The 23,654-nt window shown below is 29.1% G+C and overlaps 1 protein-coding gene across 3 annotated transcripts in view; it reads right to left on the bottom strand.

The window, feature by feature from the left end:
* Positions 1-23,654, bottom strand: part of LOC129983879 (putative inorganic phosphate cotransporter) — a 79,863-nt gene that overhangs the window by 21,148 nt on the left and 35,061 nt on the right. The window contains exons 1-3 of one of the 3 annotated variants that reach the window (XM_056093557.1): positions 13,839-14,064; positions 12,319-12,442; positions 3,447-3,640 (exon numbers count right to left, since the gene is read on the bottom strand). In XM_056093557.1, coding sequence (XP_055949532.1) covers positions 3,447-3,640; positions 12,319-12,442; positions 13,839-13,868 — 348 coding nt within the window. In that variant the 5' untranslated portion in view covers positions 13,869-14,064. Of the gene's footprint in view, positions 1-3,446; positions 3,641-12,318; positions 12,443-13,838; positions 14,065-23,654 lie in introns of those variants that run through there. The other 2 variants (XM_056093558.1, XM_056093559.1) reach the window with 2 other exon arrangements.

Here is a 23,654-nt window from a genome sequence, read left to right on the forward strand (position 1 = left end):
GCTCTAGAAAGGGTTAATTTATAATGCATTTTTATAGATATTATGGAACTTAATTTTTTTTTTTTTTTTTTTTGAAATTAGATATCATATGCTGCCACTGAATGGAAAAAAACTTAATTAAAAATAATCATAATCCTCAATTAATCGATTTTTAAAATTATAAATATTAAAATAATGCATTGTCAACAAGAATATAAAACTGTATGAAAGGTCGATTACAAAAATTTCATGAGTACAAACATGAAATGTTTCATAACAGTGTTTAAAATCATGATCAACAGATAAACGTTTACTTATTCATAATCAGCAGCATTTGATTGACGAACAGAAGTTGAAATGACGACTGAACATAGGTTACATTTTATCAATATGTCATAATTGCATAATAATCAAGAATCTAAAAACACTTGAGTTTTCAAATTGATCAAAACAGATTATTTGATGTGAAGGGATTTCTGTAATGTATAAATGAATAACCAGCCACTGGCTATCTGATTTGTGATCCAATCATGCTAGGAATCTTTTCATTAATAATACTTGATTTTCAGGTCGGAAAAATTACGAAGTTCAGACTCGTTAATTAGTATAATTAACATTTTCCTTAGATGTTTTTCATGGCATTTTTGTTTTAGACTTTCCTACATTTCAAATAAACAAAACTTGTTTACAAATTTCTTTAAATATTTTTCTGTCTAACTTTGTATTTAATCGTTAATAATAATTAGATTTTATCACATTTTATCAATTCTTGTTCAAGATAAAATTAATTTATTTTAATGATAACGACAATTTTCTAAGATAGACATCAACGGAAGCTTGAAATCGATACTGTCCCACTTTAAGCATACATGAGCTATTTGGGGACGAATCATGCAATTTTGAGCCATTGACAGATAATGTTTACAACTAAGTTGACAGCACTTCTCACGTCTATGGCACATCAGCCTACAGGACATTTGCCCATCGCCAGAATTAAAGTGCTCTAGAACCACATACACAGCCGGACTACATCGACAATTAAAGTTTTATAAGAGATTCAAGAGAAGGTTCAAACTGCCTTGTAATGATTTGCCTTTAGATTTACAGACGAAAGAAAAATAGGATAGTTTCTCTGATGTTTTATCACTTCAAATTTAGAATCTATTTTTGGACTTAATGAGAAAATATCGCTAAAAGATATGAGTTCCCTATATAGAAGTAACCACAATGAAATTAGATCATTCCACCCAAGCCTGCGGGGTCATCCGAATGACCGTTGGCGGGTCAGCACGAAGGCGGGAACTAAAGCCGAATCCTTTTGACTATCTCCAAAGTACAACCCCTCCCGTAGGTAGTACATCCTTCAAGAAAATGACCATTCCCAACTTTTTCCTTTAGAGGCTTATGAAAAACCAGGACTTAGTAGCTCCAGTACACATAAACCTAACTGAATGCATTTGTGTAGCTGTCTACTCAACAATATCGGATTCGCTTCATACGAAGCGATTAATGCTTGCTTATAGTTTCAATATTTACAGCTTAACAGATGTCGCCTTATATTGACACTAAATAGAATAATTACTTTGATGTTAAAGCAATGCCTTTTTGAAATCTGAAATTATGCATATTGTTCTAGTTTTTGTCTCTTTGCTCCTTCAGAGTTGTGTAAATAAACTTATATCCTCCTTATTTACAGTCAAACCCCTGCCATGTTTATTACACTTTAGATCTTTGGACACTTATAAACATTTTAATAAAATATTGCGATTATTTTTTAAAACCAATAACTGTCCAATTTCGCATATTAATGACAAATTCCTCAGAAATTCTATATGTGAATGCTTTTAGAAGAATGAAACAGAAATGAATTAAAGAAATTTAGAAGTAATCTAGAAATGACACAAATGCGGATCGATAGAACAGTTTTCGTCTCACATACCGACCGACAGACAAACAAAGAGAATTTCCGATTCCTTTCTATTTCCTAGTACGCGTAGAAAAAGAAACGACAGTAATCGCAAAAAATGTACTTGAAATTTCGACCCATCTTCACGTTTCAGATTTCCCGAGAGTCCGATAAACATTTTCGGATTCTAAGATTTTCTCTGTATACAGATATTCTGTATGTAGTAGCAAATGTAAAAACACAGAAATACAATTTAAACGTAAAATAATGTGCAAGATTACATACATGCAGTCATTTAAAATAAATCTAGCAAAATTGAAAACAATTGTAATTGATGTCAATATATTTTAAAAACCGTATACCAATATCAACATATTTACTAACTCAATATTCAAATATACTTTAATTTTAATAAAATGCAGTTATGCTCAATCAAAACTTGAAACAAACTTTCAAGATCAACGGAAACATATGCTATAAAAATTGTGAATAAGTGCAATCCTGACAAACTCATCTCTTCTTACACGGTCAGATTCTAAGCCTTTGAAGAGCGCGTTTCTGAAAAGAGCCAGCCGGTCAGTTAGTTTACCAGGAAGTGCAAAAACCAATACCAATCGACCTCGTACATAAAAAGACGGGCTATCAAAATAAATATGTGATTTGCACTTATCTTTACGGCAATCATTACAAGGCCGATGACTCGACACCAGCTACAAGTATTTAAAAAAAAAATAAACCTTCAGAAGTACTGTTTGGGAAGAAAAAGTATCGAGATGAAATGACCTTGTTAAAAAGCATGCAAATAATCCCAATGTATGCTTTCTACGCATCTTGACTACATCATGAAAAGGCCATTGACCAAAATTCAAAAACAAAAATAACTGTCGCCTTATTTTTCTTCCGTGATTTCATGTGGGTACAATTACAAGTGAAAACATTTCGCAGTTAAATAAGCAGTCATTTGATCTCAAACTATGGAAAACAGCTAAACAAAGTCGGTTACGAAAATGCAGAGTGTCACTGATTTTAATTGAAATCGACACTCGACAAATCCTGATAATTTAAAAACACACATAAAATACTAAACGTTATTGGGCACGGAAAACTTAAATTTTAATATTACTTAATATTGCTTTCAATTATATGATTATAACTTATATTACTAAGATTTAATAATACTTTAAAATGCTGTTTCCCAATTACCCCATGGAGAAAAGTGTCAAGGTAATAATACGTAACACTAATCTGTTTCTCAAGACAAAATCTAAAAAAACTAAAACCGAATTTTAATCGTTACTAATTAAGTCAAAAAATAAATAATTTGTATGTAACTGACTTAGAAAACGAATAATAATACTTAGAAAAGTTTTGATTTTATTTTTTAAATAGGTTTGCAACTATAGTAAACACGCATTAGAAAATACGACTGAAAAATACGGGAATATTTCCCAGCTTGCTAAGGTTTCATTGGTGCATACTGTAGTCACCATTCCATAAATGTATTAAATAATTTATGTATAAAATTCTCTGAAAGAGTAATTTGAGAACTTATGTACCATACCTTCTCTTCAGCTTTCACTTCTAGAGGGACGTCCACCAAAAGACATTCGTTGGAGGATTTGACATGTAAGAGGGACTCGTTGGACCTATCTACCATAGAGACGATGACGATGCTGAGGTTTGTATTGAGTGAGATGGCTAATGTGGAGGCCAAAAAGCCTATGCATGAGAAGATGAAACGTTTCGGGACAATATCTAAAAAATATAAGGGGATACTCTTAGTATGTGGACAGTGACTGGGCAACACGAAATTCATTTTAATGAAAGTTAATAATTTTTTTGTATTTGATCTCGGAATTCTTCAAAAAAGTTATTTTTATTGAATTTACCAGAAACTTATTTTTATTTTCTTTAAAATTTACTGACACCTTTATAAATGCTGTTTACCCAAGGACAAGCGCAGTTTATTTTAAACAAATGCTCTGCCATTAACAACGAAGCCTTACTTAGTGGAAACGGCCTTTTTCTGTTTTATTTTATAAATACAAGCAATCATATTTTTAATAATTTACCAATATCTTAAATGTTTGAATTTTTAAAACTTTATTTTAAAAATGCTTTTTTAAACTTTTATGCATAAAAAAAGGTTATAAAAATAATTTTGTTTTTGAATATGGTTTACGACTAAGAAACATTTTATTGCCAGTTGTCAAAACACTGAGCTTCAATTGAGAAAAAAAAAAGTATCTTAATTTGTAAGCAGAAAGATTTAATTCAAAATTGGATAATAAAATATGGCATTTTTGAAAGTCACTTATGCTACCATATGCGTGCTATAATATCTAATACAATTTTCAATCTGAATCCTATTGGCAGCAACAGGCATTAGAGCTTCAATCTTATTTTATAATAGCGTAGAAGACAAAATTCAATATGATGCTTAATGCCAACATATACCATTTAAGAGTTAAATCAACCAATCATTTATTGTTTACATAATGTAATCATGTAAACATAATGTTGTTTACATGATTTCGAAATATTAATCTTATATAAATTATCACAGACAAACGGATATAATGCGGAAAAAGTCATCCGGTCTCATAGATATCAGAAATGTGGCGATACGTCAAAATCTCGAATACGAATTTGTTGACGATTACAATATTTTCTTTATACTTCGGATACGAGAAAGTGAAAAGAAGTAATATTATTTATTACAGACAAAAAAAATGTATATTTCTCTATAATAATAAAAAAAAAAAAAGGAAAAAATGTTTAGACAGTAAATCAGCACTCTAAAACTATTTCATTGGAGACACAAATGGCAAGTTTTAATTCTTTTTTTTTAGTCAAATATAAAATTAAGAACAAAGGATAATGGTAGATGATAAAACTTTTAAGTAACGTTATTTATTACTACCATCATAGTCTGTCTTTTTTTGTTTTGTTCCAAATAAATGCGCGATGGATAAATAATTACCTGGACAAAGAGAAAAATTATAATTGCTATCATTTCATGAATTAAGTTGTATCTTCAAATAAAAAAAAATATGAGCAGACAAATTATTTTAAATATTTGAATATAATATCCATTAACACCATTCAACATTTTCTTATAGAGGTTTGCTAAAACTTTTGATATATTTTTTAAATTAATATGCCTGAAATGTTACAAAGATATAAATTAAATCAAACATATGAAATAAAAATAGAGTTAATTAAATTGTCAAAACACTTAGTGCTGTGTCTTTTTATGTATACTTCAAATAAAAAAAGAAGATAAAATGTAATCTTTTGTCTACCAACGTGCCATGAAATAGAATATAAATTAAAATAGGGTTTTGCCAATTCTAAAACTCGTTATTATTCCATTCGTTCAAGTTTAGTTTAGTTATATTAACGCCCCGTTTTAAAGCAACATTAGGGCTATTTTGGGACAAACTTTCTACTTTGAACGGCGGTCAGATGACGAGGACGACAACCGAGCTGGCACCCCTGTCTCCACATCACACTCCACCAGCGGGAGGACGTTTGCCCACTTACACGGCAGTTCTTCGGTGGAATCGGGCCTCGAACCTGAAACCCTTCGGTTCCGAAGCCGAGATTTTACCACCAGGCCACCGCGGCCCACCATTGGTTTAAAGCTTAGTAGAAATTGTAGAGAAAAAGACCCCCAAAAGTTTATGCAACATGTGCCAAATTTCATTCGGCAAATTGTACATTTATTATTGGAAATTATGCATAATATTGATTTATAGGCACTCTGTGCATATAATCCTAAAAAGATGAATGTTTATATTTTCTGAACCTTTTTCTTAACTAAAATACCAATGGAACGTAGTGATCTCAACTAGTAGTAGGACACATATGTTCCATAATTCCTTATAATATGATTATGAGCAAGAATAACTTAGACCCTATTTAACACATTTTTGTTGAAAAAAAATGCTCAGATTTATAAAGACTTCCAAAATAATGATTAAAAAAATGGTAATCTAAGGGTTAACGAATCAATTCTTTATCTATGTTCTATATACAATATAGTGAAATACACTTTATCTGAAATTTTGTTTACTGAATTTGTGAGGAAGTGATTGATTTTTGACAAAGAAGACCCAATACACATTGCACAACAATTTTTACCTTGGAGTTTGGTTTTGAGCAATTTTAGAAAAGTCCAGTTATTAATTGAAGAAAGATAAAATTCTATTTATAACACGGACAGGAAGGCCAATCAGTGTAACAAAACGTGGATTTTTAGTTTATAAACAATCTTTTTACAGCTATATCACGAACAAAAGCTTGCTTTTATTTGGGTTCTGTACACAGTGTTTCGAAATCATCAATCATATTTCATCTATCTGTCCTAAGATCTTGAAGATAATAAATACGAGATAAATTTCTCGAATTGGAAGTGGACTCTTCTATAACTAAACGTAATTATCATTGTATATTTATTCGAAAATTTTTCAGAATAAATAACTATATTTTATCCAATATTCTAAAAAAATAATAAAGCTCTTGCACCCTATTATTACCAATAAGTATTTAAAATAATATATTTTATAGTCACGTGAAGTGCTATAATCTAACAATCATTAGATGAATCTTCCCTCTTTTAACAATTTAATAAGAGCGAGTGTTTTAAGTAAGCTTTAGACTTTTCACGGAAATTAAGTTTGAAAAAACAAATTTACCTAGGAGAAAATGAAGAGGCTTTGTGTTATTTGAAAATGTTCACATTATAATGCTTATAAGGCTGGATATTATCAGTAAATTGTGACATGCAATACGCCAAAATTGTTCAAAAGTATATATAGGGCAAACATTTGATAGCATTTTGCTATCAAATTTAGCATAGTGTTATTTTTTTGAGTGACAAGTTACTAATAAAAGGACTTTTTCACATTTTAATTATATTTCTCATTAGTTAAAAACTAATCGAAATGCAGTAACTTCGGAATAAATTATTGCAAAAAAATCGGATTACAAAATCTGAAAATTCTAAAAATCATAGTACAGCACAGAGTACAAAAGTCATTATTATTTACTAGCCGCCTTTGGCGAGCAGCTGGTTCGAGAAGTTTAAAGGTCTCAAAAATTAACTGAATTATGCAACTTAGTCTTAGTAGTTTCTTCAGGAAGATATTTTTTATAAATGTAGATATATTATTTTGTTCGCCATGCTATAGAAGATGTTCTGTTCATTTTATTATGCATTTCGCTTAATTTTACACCCTAAAATTCATGGAAAGCATCACCCTAAAATTCATGGAAAGTGGATATACTTTAGAAATATAACTTAATTTCCACCTTAAAACAGTACAGAATGACATATTTCTTCATGTTAATAGTATTTTAAATATAAATTTAAATCTTATACAGATTTATCCCAGATTTAAGTTAATATATGGCTTGCTTACCTGAAATTTGGCAATGCTAATTTGTGCTAGGAGCAGGATAGTAATTTGGATCATAAAATAAAAATGAAAAAAAAAAAAAAAAAACATCTGCAACTTGAATAGTAAATTTTATCAAAATTTTGGCCTTCTTTCAGAATTCTTTTTGTATAATTGTTCGTGATACGTTTCATATTCGTTCAGAATTCTTACAATTCTTGTTGGAAAATGTTTAAAATATTTTTTAAAAATTTATTTAATACAAAAAAAAATTATACAGCAAAAACATTGGTTAATATTGATTCCACTTTGAAAAGAATTTTTTTTAATACTTTTAAAATGCAAAAATCACTTACTAAAATATTTTCTTAATTTATCGAGGAAAAATTGCCAAAATATTATTCTTAATTAAAATTTTAATTTAAAAAAGATATCTCCGAGGTGCACATTCCTCCTCCCCTTCAAAGTATAAATGTGCCCAGTTTGTAGACCGTACGTGCTAAACGGCCTAGCTTGCAAATCGCCATCACATACCCACAAAAACACACATTCATCTTTATTATAAAAAAAAAAAAAAGACCATAGAATGACAGTAGTCAAATATATACAAATGCTTCGGTACAAACGTTTCAGATAATTTCATTGTAAATTTTTACAGAGGACTGAATTCTATACTATATTTAACTAATTAATAAAGGTGTAAAATATTAAAAGAAATGCTCGAATGAGAGTTAGCCAAAACCTGTATTCAATCGGAGGAAAAACGACCTAAAAGAAATCAAGATGTTAGAAATAAGCGTCATAAACAAAAAATTTCATCGAATGCGAAGATGAAGACATTGATTGCCATGTTATACAGCTATGTTCTACTATATAATTATAATGAACCATCTATTAAATTAAATGTCTCCCTTCTCTACTGAGTTAAGAGATAGTAAAGAAGATGTCATCCAATGTTTATTTTAGCCAAATAGATAATCACTATGACTTGCATATAGAAATTGATGGTCCTATCTTCTGAAACTATTAACTTACAAAAATGATTTTTGAATTGTCTTTAAACTAAAAAAAATTACCTTAGTAATGATATCAAACTTATTTCTGTATAATTTCTTTCTTCGTTTTCAATCATTTTTCAAATTTAATTTGATACACAAAATGTAGCAAAGTTCTGATGAAATTTAATTCATGTCCATCAAAATATTATATGATTTTGAAAATGTTAAGATTATAGAAAGAGTTGCTTTCTTCCGGATATTCATTCAATGCAAGTAGGAGTTTTGCTTCTGCTTTTATTTTATCGTTTGTACAATTTTTTAGAAGACTGATTCAATCAAATTCATTTTTCAATATTATTAAATAAAAAGGTAAAGTTTAAAAAAAAAATCGAATTTCATATTAACAATTTAAAAATCTAAAATAAAATCAAACTTGATGAATAAGCTGATAGTCTCAATACTTTAAGATTATTTTCAGCAATACTTCTCATAGTTTTTGTTAATATAATTATATACACGCGCATTGTGTTTTTGCGTGTTATATTGTTATTTAATAATTAACAATGCGTGTTACATTGCTAATTGTTTTTGCGTGTTCAAGTACATTGTTAATTAAAAGTAAATTGTTGTAAAATGTTATAAAGATAGACGAGTTAAGCCTAAACATTGCTATGTTTCGAAGTCTCGGTTGAGAGGTTCTAATCTCCTTTATATTTTTTTCACTATACGGATAGAGAAATGAATACAGGATTATTTTGTACTTTATTACCTTCAAAGCGAAATAGTTATATAGAAATATACTTAAAAGTAAAAAAGCACAAAAAATTGATGTTATCTGTCGAACTAATGAAAATATTTTTCGAGACAAACATTTTTTCAAAGCTAAAAGCATTGTTTTGATCTCAAAATTACATTAACGTACAATGTCTTTATACCATTATGTGGCTCATTTAATTTTATCATTAGATTTATTATATATAATTGTATTATTAAAAGTTGGTGACATTTTGTCTTCCTATTTATATGATTAATATTTGTTTAATAGTTTTAAAATAAAATGAGATTTAAAGTAAATCTCAAGATTTTTATTTGATATATTAAATAACTCACATTGGTTCTCAAAAGCATTAAATATACAACAAACTCATTGATTCAATTCATATTTCAATGAATCATTTTCATTGCACTTTATATATTTAATTGTACCGGCTTCAGAATTATACTTCTTAATCTATTCATTTGGTATGCAAGAAATATTTCAATGCAAAACGAATTGAATACAAGTTAATTACCCGGATAACAGGTTAAAATATGCCGACGGGCATTCCTTTTTAGCTTTGCATATCTTCAAAACATATTTTCGGCTTCTTTTCAACTTTCCGGTATCTATTATTCAGATTTGTTGAATTCTTATTAACCATTACTGTCATATCATCCAATTTAATTCTGCCTCCATCTTATCTTTGTGAGTCAATATCCACTTTGAAAATATTAATGTGAAAGGTCCTCTCAATCATAACAAAACAAAAAAATCATTGCAAAAGCTTGAATCCAACGCAATGCATGTAACTACCCTTATTAGTAATAATAAAGCAGAAAGTGTTTACATAACCCGCAATTCTTATCTCTAGTGGTATGCCGTCTGACTTTCAAAGCCTTCAATTACTAATTCGTTTTGCAATAACGCTTAATAAAGATGAAGGTTTAGATTGGTTTAGTTATATTAACGTCCCGTTTTAAAGCGGCACTAGGGCTATTTTGGAATGGAAGTCGTAATTTTGAACCTCGGTCAGATGACGAGGGCGACACCTGAGCTGACACCCCCCGTCTCCAGACCACACCAAAACAGCGGAATAACATTTGGTCCGGACGGTTTAACGTGCACCAGACCCGCTTACACGTCGGTTCTTCGGTGAAATCGGGTTTCGAACCTGAAACCCTACGGTTCCGAAGCCAAGATCTTATCCATCCAGCCACCGCGGCCTAATAAAGATGAAGGACAATCACTTAAAATTAACGGTAGAAAGAAATATATTCCGAAATAAGGCAATTTTTGTATATTCTGTCGCTAGGGAACAGTAAAACTTCACTGCTCATATATCTGATTTTTTAAAAAAATTTCTGGCAATGCTTTTACTGGTTTTTCAAAGAATTTAATGCTTATTTATTTATCGACTTTACATGTATTGTCTATAAAGTAATGATAATAATACTGCAATTGAGAAGAGTATAAAAAAAATCAGAGTAACGATTGGACAGCCTCGTCATTCAAATTCAAATTAGGAAAGTAAGGAAAGTAAAGAATGAAATATTTTTTTATAGTTGAAGAACAAGAATAGAAACGGCCTGCTGCCAGAACGCATTAGTAGAATTCTGGAAAAACACTAAAAGTTAAAGACAATAAACATTTCATATCCAGAATAATTCTTGATACGATTTACTGGCACGTTTTTATAAATAAAATATAATTCTCGAAACATAAGTAAAACTTATCTTATACTTCAATGTATAAGAATAAAAATTCTAAATATTAATAAATATATTTACTTATGAAGAAAATCAGTTACCGTGAGTTTTTAATAATCGTCTGGTTCATCTGACATTCTCATCTTAATTAGAAACATTTTATATATTAGAAAGAATGTATTATAATAATTAACACAAGAGTAGCTTTTACATTAAAAATATCAGTCATGAAAGAATTCTAATATTTAAAGATTAATCTATATATTTTTTTACAAAAATTAATTAGCAGATCAGCAGGTAAGATATATCGATCAAATGATCATAGTTTCTAAATTATATTTGTAGAATTAATCTTTCAATTTTGAACCTTTTAACGATTTCTAAACAGAATTTTTAATCAAATTCTGAATTATATCTGTTAATAAAAAATGCATTCTTCTTAAGAATTCGTCCAATTTTCTTAACTACTTTATGAATTTCAAATACGCATTACAAAAACTTTTTATAACATTCGAGGATAATTAACGTTGAATGAAAATATTATACGTTGTGTTGAAGAAATAATATCACAATGAAATAAATTCATAAAATATTCATAAAAATATATAAGTGCATTGTTATTCCATCCAGTGAATGTATAAAATATTTAAATGTGCTCAAATGATGGCTGAAATTAATTTTCAATAAATTATTACGATAACAAAAGAAAAAACAACAAAGTGATCAAATTAGCATCTTTCAAAATATAATTTTTAAAAGAAATTAAAATGACATAAAAATAGTTTTTTTTATATTATAGTTTTCGAATTTATCAACAAAAACATGAAAATTATGAAATAAAAAATAGCTATAACAATTATAGAAAGTGTAATTTGGGATATCTTTAAAGGGTATTTTAAAATGTTAACCCAAAACCTTTATTTGTACAACATATAATAGTTATTTTTAATAACAAATTATAAAAATAAAACTTGCTGAATATAGGAAAAAAATGTAGACCTCTTCTGGTTTTAATTTCAATTATTTTAAATTAAAATCTTACTTTGATTATATTTATGATGTAATATTTTTTCTTTAATTCTATATTAAAATTAATTGAACTTGAATAATTTTGTAAAGATGCAATTTAGTAATCAAATTTTTTCACTCGCTTCTTCATTTGCAGTGTTCCGAAATTCTGTAAACTAATACTCTTGATGATAATGCATTTTAGTAATTACAGAACTTAATCTGTTAATTGAATAATTTAATTTCGAATCCATAAGCGTGTTATCATCAGGTTACGAGTTTGAGAAAAAAATTAAAGATTTTCAATATTTAAAACAAAGAATCACAAATCAAAGTTTAAAAGTAGAAAAAATAAAATAAATCTATTATTTTTTAGCATATAAATAAAAATGTGCCTTTAAAAACTATTTTTATCAAACATATTTATTATTTTACAAATTAAGATCTTTTAGCAAAAATAGAATAATGAATTTAAATTCAAATCACAGATTGATACTTTCGTTATTATTGCTGTTGTTGAATAGCAGATATATACATTAAATAATAATAACAGACTCACCTGACAAATGACAATTAGAAAATTTAGATTTCCGGCGATTCTTTGGACAACTGCAGCCTTCTTCATTACTATTGAAAGGAATTTCTGCAAGTCTGTTTTCTAGCACATCATTTTCCATTTTGTCCTATAAAGATAGAGAGCGTAGAAAGTTTATACACTTTTAAATAAACTTCCAAAAAAAGCTCGAGTGAAAAGATTTCCGTTTCGGAATCAGAGTGTTCCCTATCCAAAACGTTATTTTCTGAAGATCCGTTGCATCTGCTTCGGCACACTAAATTAAAACAGCACTGAGGGTCAAACGTCCGTCCTCTGATTTGGCGTGGAATGGTGGAGATGAAAGTACCGGTTCCGATATCTTCGTCACCTGATCACAGATGAAAGTTACTAGGTGAGTCCCAAAATAACCTTTATATGAGGTACTGATAAACCAAAAATTCATTCAACAAAATAATATGAAATTTAGATGCAGCATCTGGTATCACTAGAGATATATGGTATTTTATGGCAATGTGCAACAGCCATATAGCACATAAAATAATTCGAAAACAGACCAAAAAAGTGCTTTATCAATAAACTGTTTTGAAAAATTTGGGCATACGTTATTTTGACACGTTATAACTAAGCTATAATCTGAAAACAAAATTATGATAGATTTTTAATCCACAAAGAAATTTAGCAATCAATCGTACAATTCATTTAGACTCGTATTTGACTTTTGTACATTTGAAATAGTTTTACAGTAAAACATAATTAACCCTTTGGTTACACATTTATTTGAAAGCGTCATTTATATTTGGAGCCCATTTAATTTTTTGAACAGGAAAAAGTAGCAGATTTTATGTAAGAATTGATATATTTCATATTATTCAGAATATATACTGCTGCATGATATTGAAATAATTTAAGCTAATTAGCATTACAAAAAAATTGAAGCATAAATTCAAACAAATACAGGACGTTCTGATACGTCAAATATATCCAAAGGGTTGAAGGAGAGGAATTTAAGAGGAAACTGGCATAGAAAAAATTGCAAAATTTACAATCAGAAAAAATATTAGGGACAGAACTTAAGTATCCAAAATTAAATGCAAGAAACACTTTCGATTTAAGTTTCATTTAGTCTCTTTTTTAACACTGCCACAATTTAAATAGCTTAACAGCTTTAGTCGAATTAAAGAAAAAGATTTATTTGGAAAATAAACATTTCACCTGAGTACTGAAACATAAGAAAAAGATAAAGTTATTTGGAAATTAAAAGCAGCTTATTCAGGCATTTACATCTAAACAGAAATCAACTGTAAATTTTGCAATAAGAAAAAAAAAAAAAAAAAAAATCGGAACTCAGCTTTAAGCCGCAAAAGTAAATGTCAGAAATATTTAAATTTCCTCTAGTCTATATTCTAGCATCTCATTTAAAAGCAGTTACTGAACAATTTAAATCTAATTATAAAAAATGACTTTTTTTTAGAAAATAGTCGGACAACTTGTGCATTTAAAGATATGAAAAAAGGAATAGCTACCTCTGGATGCATTGTTTCTTCCAAATCCATGACAGCCTTCTTATAAACTGCTAAGTAGTTAATTAATTGAACAAGGGGATTCAAATAATGTAAGATATTTAAAAAGATACCGCGTCAAGCAGAAACATGATCATCATCGAACTTTGTGTATTTTTCAAAATCAAAACAAAATAAATGGCAACGAGATATGTTATGTATTCTACTCACTACATAAAATCACAAAAATAGCTTAAATACTTTTCATTTTTATATATAATTTAAGAAATACTCGAAAACGAGTTATCCAATTTATAACTGGAATATCAGATGGCAGATGCTAATTATGAGTGTTAAGCATCATAAGGTCACCCAGAGATTGAAGCATTTTGCGTAGTATTTACGTCACTTCAAGGAGTGTAAAAAAGACTTCACAACCTTCAGGATTACGTGAAGGATTTTTCAATGATTATTTTTAGCTTTCACAATGTCAAAAAGAAAATAAATTATAGATTTTTAAAAAAATTAGTATTTAATCGTATAAGACTTTTTATAACTTATTTTGAGTTCGATCATTTTTTTATCACTTACAATTTAAATGGCTTTTATTGTAAAATTTTATAAAGAACATATTTTCAAAAAAAAAAAAAAAAAACTTAAAAAAAAAGGGTATGATAAAAATACAAGAAACAAACTACCATTTTTTCGTCTTATTAATATAATTTAAAAACAATATTAAAAAAAGTGATTCATTATTATTCTGCATCGCATTATCTCATTCTAAAGAAAGAACTTGCCTAATATAAAAACAGGATTATTCAAGCTAAAAAACATACTGAAAACGATTAAAGTCTGAATGGTTAAAAATGTAATTAAAGATCGGAAAACGAATATTAAGATATATCAATTAAGAAAAGGAAATGGTGAACGAATCACAAATTTTATTGAAACTAGAAATGATTCATTGAATGTTATTGTAATATTTTCTTCCAGCTTTATTTTTATTTTGTATTTCGATTGGATTATTTTCCATTTATTCCAATACGATTTCACTGATTGATTTTGTTTTGAATGTTCGAGAATATCATGATTAGTGAAGATCCCAATGCAAGGAAACAAATCTTCTTATGTTACTATATATTTACATCTAAAATGTATTACAAATATTTTTTATGTTATTTCTTAAACACTCTATCGATATGCATGATATTTTCTACTGCAACTTCAGTTAATTAATATGAAATATTGTTAACAGGGCAATAGCCTATTTAGACTAGCACAATTTTAGTTAATACAATCAAAGTTTCGAAAGAATTACTCTATTTATAGGCATATTTTTCTCGTATAGATACATTAAGTTATACTATAGGATTCAGTGGAAATGCAAAGTTGGTGTCTTTAAATGGTCTTATGCTCATTGGTTATTAGTGGCCATCGAGATACTAAATTAAATGAGAGCATTTAGGTTTTACCAAATACTGATGATTTGCAATACAAATGAAAATCTGCGCATCAGATTGTTTAAAAATATCAAAATATTTTACAACAAATTTTAGCTTGAAATGAGCTTGAATTTAGAATTGATTTTAGAGTTGAAATCAGAGCTTGATTTTAGCTCAGAATGAGCTTGAAATCTAGTCTGTATAAATCTAAATTTATCGTGTTAAAAAACTGAAAGGATAGTACAATTTTTAGAGGACTTTTGAGTAACAGCCATAGAATTTAATATTTAAAGTAATAAAGTATCACCTTTGAAACTAATTCATAACTTTTTCTTCACTTAAACGAAACTCTACAGAAAATCTGCAAAATTTGTGAGAAAGTAGGTAAGATTTCTAAAGCAATTTAGATGCTTTGATCATTTGTTGTCAAAGAAATTTTCTTCAATGTTATTGGGGGAATTCTTACTCATGATAAAGAAATATCGTATAGGGATTTTACTAAAATTAATAAAAATTATTTTACATTTAAAGGCTGCCTCTACTATCAACAGCGAAAACATAAAATACAACTTCAAACGAAGCTTTATAGATTCTCAGTTTGTATATTCTGACATCATTGAGGTTTTGGTGTCTCTGAGACTTTCTCCAGGAATAAATTTCTAATAAATGTCTTATCCCTCTCACCCCATATAAAATTGTGTGTCTAGGGTAATGCCAAGAATATCTTGTATGACATTGGCGAATAATAGTTACAAAATTATTTGGCGTGAGTTAAGTATTTTTATTGAATATGCCATTCGAATATGTATTTTGGACTCCTTTTTCCCAATCGATTGAAAGTAAAACTTTACACGGGACTACATTTGTAATTACAAGATCACAAACTGAATTTCATTGATTAAGTCATTTCATTACATATATACGGATGTAAAGACCAACAAATCCTTTGACAGATTTGGCTCAAAATTTTGGTAAAAGTCTAGATTTTAGATGTTCAATCTATGTACATTTATGTATGTCTATGTAAATTTATCTATCTAGCTCTTTAAGATTTGAGATTACCGAGTTCACTTGTACTTGAATAGCCAACGAGACAGATTTTAATAGAATGGATTTGGTTCAAAAATTTGATAGAAATCAACAATTTGGTCTAAAATCCATATAGCAAATTTCATACGATTATTTAAAAACTTTTTCGAGAAATTGTATTGACAGACAGATAGACAGAGAGACCTAATACCAACAATGTTTTTTGGAATTCAAGTTTGAAACATGGAGATTCGTCAAAAATCTCGAGCTCGATTTTTTTAATGATTAAATTACTTTCTTTTTATATACTTCGTATATAACAATACGGTTTAATTATCCCAATACGGTCTTTGTTGTCTTTTTTTAAGCTAAAATTAAAAACATAAGATTAAAAGTTAGAAAATACTAATTATAAAATTATATATATGTACCGGGTGTCCCATAAATTTGTAAATACTTTAAAAATTCATAAAAATTTAAGGAATGAGTTTATTTTAATGCGGTTTCCGAAACTGTTATTCTCATAAAGAGGGATTTTTTTTCATACAAAAAAAAAGTTCAAAAATTTGTCGATAGAGGGCGTTAAGCACAAGCAAAACATACAATTCTACGGGAAAAATACTTTTATTTGCATGCAAGCAATTGTTTACATGCGTATCACACCAGTACTACAGTACTTGTTCTATGTGTCCGCCATCACCACAAATAACAGTTTGGAAGCGGGAGACAACACTGATAACTGCATCATACAGCATATCCGGATGAATGCATGAGATTTCGTGGCGAATGGCTTCCTTCAGCTGCACTAACGAAGTTGGCCTATGGCGGTACACCCGAGACATAATGTAACACCATAGCCAAAAATCAAGGGGTGTTAAATCTGGTGAGCGTGGGGGCCATTCATGTGTAAAGTGACGGCTGATTATCCGTTCTTCAGTAAAAGTTCTTCTCAAAAATGCCTTCACTTCGGTGTCGATGTGAGGAGGTGCCCCGTCTTGCATGAATGTCACTGTGTCAAGGACATCGCGTTCTAATAAGGACGGTATCACTTCCTTCTGTAACATTTCTAAATAACTTGTTCCATTAACTGAACATGTCTTCCATCCTGCTTTTTTACAGGGCTTTTCAAAGAAAAAAGGGCCTACAATAATGGATGCAGTGAAACCACACCAAACAGTAACCCGTGGTGAATGCAGGGGCTTCTCAGTGTAAGCATGTGGATTCTCATGTGCGCATATTCTACAGTTATGGGTATTAACTGCTCCATGCAAAGCAAAATGAGCCTTATCTGTCCACAATATTTTCAGCAGCCATCGCGGATCATCTTCAATTTTCGCCAAAGCCCAATTTGAGAATTCCAATCTCTTAGCTGTATCATTTGGTAAGAGCTGATGTAGCGATTGCAATTTGTATGGGTACAATTGCAATACACCATGAAGGATACGGTACACCGAAGTCTTTGATATACCAGTTATTCGTGCCACTTCTCGTGCGCAACTGACTGCACTTGTAGACTGTTCCCTTAGCGTGTCCATTTGCGAAAAGACATCGGGGGTACGGACTGTTGTTAAACCAGGTGCACCACTCCGCGGCCGATGACACAAACTTCCAGTTTCTTCGAAACGGCGTACTAGGGAAACAAGTCCAGCAGGAGTGATCGGACCTGAACCTGTCTTCAATCTTTCCTGGGTCCTAAACTTTCGTAAGGCTTCAGCCGCCGATTAGTTGCTGACATAAAACAACTTTACCAATAGTGCTTTATCCACCAGTGTCAACATCTTAATACAAACTTTATGCAAACATTTAGAAATGATGTGTCAATCGCTCACTCTGCCTTTCATAAGACTTTAATTTGCATATTTCCACTGATTTGCTTGTGTGCAGCGCCCTCTATTGACAAATTTTTTAATTATTATTTTTTTTCTGTATCAAAAAAAAATCCCCCTTTACGAGAACAATAGTTTCGCAAACGGCATTCAAATATACCCAGTCCTTCAATTTCTATGAATTTTTAAAGTATTTACAAATTTATGGGACACCCGGTATATAAAGGGATAAAAAAATGGGTGATATAAATGAGTAAAGGGATAAAAAATTGTCAAGCCAAGCACATTCTTTTAAAAGATCCCTATGATTCCCTTACCTGGGCCAACACATGAAGAGAAATCCCTATCAAAATCTCACAGTATATAATCACGGGGATAAATTTTTAATTAGCTTTTCCTCTTTTCGCTCTTGTGTTGTTCTGTGTTAATATGCTGGTCGCTTCTGCATGTACATAAACCATGCCTCCCGGGATGGAATAAAATGAAGTTAAAAATTCAAAGTGTCTTTTCTTTTCTCTCTCTCTCTCTCTCTCTCTCTATATATATATATATATATATATATATATATTAGAGACCCTCACATATTCGAGATTGAATGAAAACGCGATTGCAAAATGCTATCTGAAACAAATCAAATTAAATGAAAGAGTTTAAATATAAAAAGAGTAAAGAAAAATAACTATAGAAAGACCTATATTCGAGAGAGTAATCTGATGCCAAAATCATCTTAAATAGGTTAAAAATCACTCATTGCCCTAGATTTCTGATTTGACAAATCTCTCATGCTATCATTTGGCATTTTGCCTTTTAAAACCTGAATTTGCTTGAAACGGATATGAGCATTAAGTTGCTGTTTAATAGGATTTTTTTTTTTTTTTTTTTACTAATCTTGGATCAGCAAAATAATAACACGTGATAAGCATAGCCTATACGAATAGATAAACATAGTTTACAACCTCCTTCACAAAGTTTTGTTTGGCTAAGCTAAAGGAACGATAAACTGATTTCTTTCTGAATAAAATTTATTTTTTGATAAAAAAAATTTATCCAACGGAATAAACTTTATTTTTTTATAAATCCTAAAAACATTCAAAGAATCGGTGCAGTCTAAAGTACAATGCACTCTAGGAATTCCGAATGAGGGACCTTGAAACACTGAAATAAACGTGACGCAACATGGCATAACAAGTTGCATCACCTTGAGATGTCGCTGTTCTGTCAAAAGGATTAATTAAGCTGAAAGAAACATTTATTTTCTCATGTTTTTCAATGCTTTTTTATGCTTCATTTTCAACAAAATACTTCACTAGGTTTAATAATAGTAGTCTAAATGCGTTTGAGATTTAAACGAGGATATTTTTTTCATTCAATGGCTAATGAATATTCAATAGTTCTCCCTCATATTAGAGCTACAAGCAAACATGGCAGATGGTTAGACATTAGGGTAGAGTGAAAAAAATTCGATTTTTCGTATATCGAATTCTAATAGGGCTCAGAATTTGCGTCTTTCAATGCTAAACAATGGGAAACTGTTGAAAAAATATGTATCTAATATTTTACTTGCACAAAGGACCATATATATGGAAAGTATGGCAAAAAATAAAAAAATATAAACATTTACTTTTACCCTAAACTTACACAGATTACGAGTTTTTTTTTGTTTGGTTTATAATAGGTTCGAACAACTTCATTTTAGGTGCTTGATAACATAAAAAATATATTTATAAACTATTTGCTACATTTAAAAAAACTTACACACAAAATAAATTAGAATTCATATCTTGTGGATAATTCTTTAATATTAATGATTTTATATATTTTATATATTATATTCATAAAAGTACATTAGTTTGCAGGTTTTGGGTCATTGCACAATTTTTTTAGGAAATGACACAGAACACAAGATGAGGAGATAGTTGCAGTTTAATTTCCACCGATACTCCATTCAGTCAATTATATTGTATTAAATTGTCTTTATCTAATCAAAAATAATGTTTTAAATTCTCTTTGATAAAATTTTTTTTCTAAATTTAATAAAAGATTTTTTCAAAATTTTGGGACTATGGGTTCTAAAAGTAAGGTTTATCTATTGTAGTCATCGCTTTTTTTCCCTTATCTATGCACTTTTTCTTCAGACTTTTCGATTAATTTGATGCATTTTTCAATTGCCAGTGTACAGGCTATGGAAAATTTTAAAAATCAAACTCGGCAGAGTTTTATCTCACAGAACCGACGAAACAGTCTCTTTTGTTCTTCATCATTGCCGAAAGTGACAGCTTATATTTTATCCAATCTGTCAGTTCAACGTAGACTGTGGTATCAAAATTTATTGTGAAAATGTTAAAAGTTCTTACAGATTTAATATTTGAGATTCTTGCCTTTAGCGTCCACTTGGAATTCAACTGTCATGTTATGTTATCGTAGTCAACAAAATATTCTGTAGGTGAAAGAAGAACATATTTTATTCAATTAAAGAACTGGTGGTTCTTTCAACCCCTTTGGGAGGAATGTATGCGAAAAGAAGTGCACACAAAAGACGGAACCAAGCTAACGCCGACTGCTTTCTTCGCTAAGGCAGCCATGCATTATATTTCATAAAAATATATATAATAATTCGTAAAAAGTACCCTTTGAAAAACAATTTTTAAATATGTGGCAATAGATATCATATTTTCAATTATGTTTAAAGAATTAATTAAAATACTTGATATTTAATACTAAAAATAAAAAAAAATCTGTGTTTTATTACGATTGATAGAGCATAAATTAAAATCAGATTATTGATTGAAAATATAAAAGCATAAAAAAGAAATACTTGCAATTCATGTTTTAAATTACTTCGTAAAAATTGTAATAATTAATGTTTTTAAAATATATGAAAAATCCCAGTGTTTCTCATACGTCTCAAATCTCATTATACAATTTATATTCATGTCTCTTTTTTATCTGACTTCGAGCAAATTATACATTTCCTAAGTTTTTAATTATCTATTTTACCATAAATGATTCAAATTTAATAATATTTTGTTACTATAATCGGAAAAATCCTTAGATCGATCATTCATAAATTTACATACTCCCCTTCACACACACACACACCATCTTCGGAACAATAACTGGTCATGTAGTTATGACTGCTCAAATGAAACAGAGAGAAATATAACCTCTCGAAGTATGATTTTTTTCATTATTTTTCTGTTCATTAGTACGCAAAAAAACGCAACCTTTGAGCACTATTAAAAATCGATATTCAAAAATCGATTTTTTTTCTCTCAAACATATTGAGTATTCAAATATATAAAATAAAATAAGAGGCGTGTTAAAAATAGATTATAATTTATTAATAAATGTAGCTAAATTTATATGATTTTCAAAGCTATTTATTATTCTAGAAGTCTAGCGTATATTGCGGGTGTAAAACATTCTTTAACTTTGATGCAATATAAAACATACATTCGACCGTCACGCAATTTTAAAATCAGTTGGATGCAATAAAAAAAATGTTGGCGATGTTTAAAAAGAGAGATGAAATTTGATTAAAAGTTGTTGCGCAACGCAGCCAGAGGACGAATGCATTCCAATCGAGAGTTAGCTTAGTTGTACTCTGATATTGTAAATTATATAACAGTAAATTTTATTATTTTAAGATGTTGAGCTAGCAATCCAAAGCAGTCTGTAAGTTAAAATAAGTAACACGGATAAAGAAGAGAGAGAAGGTGGAAGTTGAAACACTATTTTTTTTTAATTTAAAAAAAAGAGTTATTAATATGAGGTAAGTTTAAATTTAAAAAAAGTAAATATTAAAGAAGAACTTAACAAAATGAGTTGTAGAAAAACATAATATCTTAATTAACTCAGGAGTAAATTTTTAAAAAGTGCACATTGGGTAAAATATTTTTCATCTTTTTTTTATTTGAACGAAACTTTTGCAATTCTATTTAAAATATAATGTTGTAAAAAAAGTTATCGAAAAATGTCTATAAGCGCTTTCCTATTTATCAGAATTCGGATATTGAACAATAATCTTATCCTTAAAGTGTTGATTTTCGGTTGCAAATGTTATTATAATAGCCACTTTTCAAAAAAGTTTTTAAAATTTAATTTGCATTTAACATTTTGTCTCAATTACTAAGCCTGACACGACAAAGCATTTTTTTCATCGATGTTTTTAGAAAACTGACAATTATGGTATCATTTAAAATGGAAGAACAACATTTTTAGAATAGCATTATTTTCAGTACGGGAATTCTGATTGATACAAAAGTACTTACAGGCACTTCTCGACAAACCTGTTTATTTTCAATTAAATCAAATTTTTGGAAAAACAATTCAGATATCGATCTGAAATTATTCCCTTACCAGTTATTCCCTTCTAAATATCACGTCTACATAAGTAGAATATCAGAAATTTTCTATCAGATTAAAAAATACTAACACATTTCATTTCCAAATATGCAATTTTTTTAAAATTTACTTCTTGTCTAATTAAGATACTATATTGTTCTGAAGCTTATTTTATAGATATTTTAATACTTACAACTTTTTAACCAAAAATTTTCATCTAAGGTTAATTTGTATTTCTGCAATCCTCTCTTCTTCTCATCTAGTAATATATCCGGGCGCAAACTTCTGTTAACAAACCGAGAATTACAAAATCGACTTAATAGAGAAATCAATAAAATTGCTGTTACATATTTTTTCCCTCACTTTGATATTTTTCATGATAATAAGAGTGGAATAAGTGTTAAAAAAATCTATCAGATCATATTTTGAACTCTGTTAGTAAGAGTCATCGACATTAATTAAATTGACCAGAACTGTGTTCTTTTTTTCAAATTCGAACACTTAAAAAACGAAAACCATTCCTTCAGGTACACAAGCTTAAGGAGTTCGTGGTATATAATTTATTTGAAATGAAAAAAACATTTTAAAAGCAGTATTTTGGCTCTTTTTCGGAATTTTTTAAATAAGAAAGTAAAGGAAAATCGACCTCAGAAAAAAATTTATACCATAATAATATACGATCTCATATTTCTGCAACTAAATAACTAAATTACACAATTGATGCTATTAAGCTCTTTTGAATCCCCCCCCAGTCTGGATTTTTTAATACCAATATTAAAACATAAAAAAGCAAACAATGAGGCGATTGCCGAAGCAACTGCCTATCTGTAAATCAAACCGTAATACATGGACGGAATATAAAAATTCAGTTGGAATAAACTTCAAAGAAGATAATATTAAAAAAATAAATACTATTTATCCTGTTTTCTAACTTTTTGTAAGGACTATTCAAATAGTCCTTGTTAACAATCATAGTAATATAAATCTTATGAAATGTGTCTTTTAATTTGTTATAAAAATTTATTGTTAATAAATACAATCCATAAGACTTTCATAAAATAATATAGAGGTCTATATGAACGGGTTTCCCATGCTGTTTGAAGCATGGTCTATTAGCTTTAAAGGTGCCCTTTGCGAAGGTCATTTATTTAACCCAAAACAGATATTTCTAACTTTTTACTTTTTCAAGTGTCTGCACA

This window comes from Argiope bruennichi, chromosome 9 (genome assembly GCF_947563725.1).
Source record: "Argiope bruennichi chromosome 9, qqArgBrue1.1, whole genome shotgun sequence".
NCBI classification, from domain to species: Eukaryota; Metazoa; Arthropoda; class Arachnida; order Araneae; family Araneidae; genus Argiope; species Argiope bruennichi.